This window comes from Trypanosoma rangeli (assembly GCF_003719475.1).
Source record: "Trypanosoma rangeli strain AM80 chromosome Unknown Tra_15.4_contig_01050, whole genome shotgun sequence".
Lineage (NCBI taxonomy): Eukaryota > Euglenozoa > Kinetoplastea > Trypanosomatida > Trypanosomatidae > Trypanosoma > Trypanosoma rangeli.
In genome coordinates, this window is record NW_021706791.1 from 1 (window position 1) to 2,056 (window position 2,056).

Here is a 2,056-nt window from a genome sequence, read left to right on the forward strand (position 1 = left end):
CGAGCCACACGCACACGCGGCAGCAGCACGCCCCGTCCGCGGAGGACAACACACAACAAATGATGTTACAAACGACTCCCACAAAAAACAAAAACAAAAACAGTGAGAATAATTGAAAAAAAGAAAAAAGAGAAAAAAAGGAAAACGACGGCAGAGCGTGGCTGCGGTGTGGACCGCTGCGAGCTCATGTCCTCCCTGGTCGCAATAAAAAAAAAAATTTTTAATCGTCCTCCGTGAAGAGGAATTTATTCCCGGCGGTGTGTGTGTGTGCGGGAGAAGGCGCACATGCCCCGCACAGAGACCGCACACTTCTCACAGTGCCGCAAACACCCACAACCCCAACAGAAGCAGCGGCAGCAGCACTTGTTTCGCACCGCCACATCCATCCGCGTGTTTGTCTTCCAGTTGCGCCACTATTTTAGTCTCAATCTCCCTCTCCAAGGGCCTCCGCTCCGTGGCCACGGCCTTGTGAGGAGTCGGCGAGAGCGCAGACTCCGGCACGGTTTGGGGTGAAGTGTCGCTCGCATGGTTACTGGAAGTTTCTTGAACCCGAACAGAACCCCCGCCTTGTGATTTCACATCTTCCGGTGCTGGAATGGAAACTTTTCTCTTGTGAAGGGCACTAATCTCCGTGCCACCCAACGGGCGGTTGTACAGCAGAACGTTCGTCACCGTCACACGGTTCACATCGCTCGCTGTCCCTTCTGTGACGCCGCCGTCCCCGCCAATGTAGAAGTGTGAGATCGTGCACGGCTTCGTTTTGCACTCCAGTGCCGCTTGTGAGCTCCCCACACGCTGGCCGTTAACGTACACGGAGCCCTGGCTGTCGCCCTCGCGCACGATCGTCACGTGGTATTTTTTATTTAGCTCCCACGTGCTGGTGCGATCGCCTCTCTCTCCGCCCTTGCAAAGCACACTCCACTGCCTCTCCTTCGTGTACGACAGACCCAAAAGCACAGTGCTGTCATTCAGCCTCACACCCAACAGAGGAATTGGGCTGCTGGCCGCCTCCGGCACCGCGTGGATCGTCACCGTCGCCATAAGAGTGAAATTGTAGTTCGCAAAGTGGTACCGCTGATTCTGCCCCTGTTTGCTCACCGGCCACTCCGCCCACGAACCACGCCCTTTGAACCTCACACCACCATTGCCAGTCCCCTCCGGGCTTGCCAGTTCTCCACTCGTTACAGTGGCGTTCACCCCGAGGTACTCGTCCTTCCATTGGCCCTCTGCAAAAGAGCCGGCCAAATACCCAACCAGCCCTTCAGTGGGCACCGCTTTGCTGCAGCCCGCGCCAAGAGAGGCAGCCGCATCGGGCTCTGCCAAAAGGCACAACTGCCTGACACGTGCATCCACTTCCTTCCATGTTTTCACCACCTTCTTTATCTTCTCCAGCTGCTCCGTCAGGTTCGCAAGGTAAAGGCCCTCAGACATCCCCACACCACCACCCACTCCCACTGAACTCAGCTCCTGCAAGGAGATCAACTCCTCCCCGCCCCTAAACAGCAGGGCACTGCCAGTCGCCTGCTTACTTGCGTTGGATATCGGCCCAACATCCACAATGTGGGCGGCGTCAGTGAGCCAAAGATGGAGTTGATCGGTTACGTTGTCTTTCAAAGTCACCGGCAGGGTAACGAGCATCACGTCCCTTTCTTCAATCGTCGCGGTGATGAAGCCACTTTGACCGCCGGATCCGTCACGCTCAAGTGTGTTGCCCCATACGCGTGAAAGCGTCCCGAGCGCCTCCGTCCACGTCTTCCCCATATCGCTCGACTCGTACACCTTGCGGTGGCCCTCCTCACACGCAGTCATCATCAAAAGTCTCCCGCTCCCCCATTCCACAACGGCAGGATCCACGCAGTCCTCGGCTGTCATCCCCTGCGACAGCCTCCAATCCTTCTCCGGATCACTGGAGTACATGATCAGTGAGACCTCTTTGTTCCCCTTCGTCATTGCCTTTGCGGGAAATACAAGCGTACCGTTATTCGTCACAATCCCCGCGCCACCGCCGACAGAAAAAAAACGAAACGATTCCTTCAGTTCTGGACTGAGCCCAGAC

General features: G+C 56.5%; 1 protein-coding gene across 1 annotated transcript, besides 1 other annotated feature; it reads right to left on the bottom strand.

The window, feature by feature from the left end:
* The first annotated feature begins 80 nt into the window (after positions 1 to 80).
* Positions 81 to 145: a sequence feature (A-rich).
* Positions 146 to 312: 167 nt separating this feature from the next.
* Positions 313 to 2,056, bottom strand: TraAM80_10556 (trans-sialidase; the record flags this gene model as incomplete). The annotated part of the gene is made up of 1 exon (XM_029387169.1): positions 313 to 2,056. A coding segment is annotated over one exon (1,744 nt), but the record flags the coding sequence as incomplete, so codon positions are not given.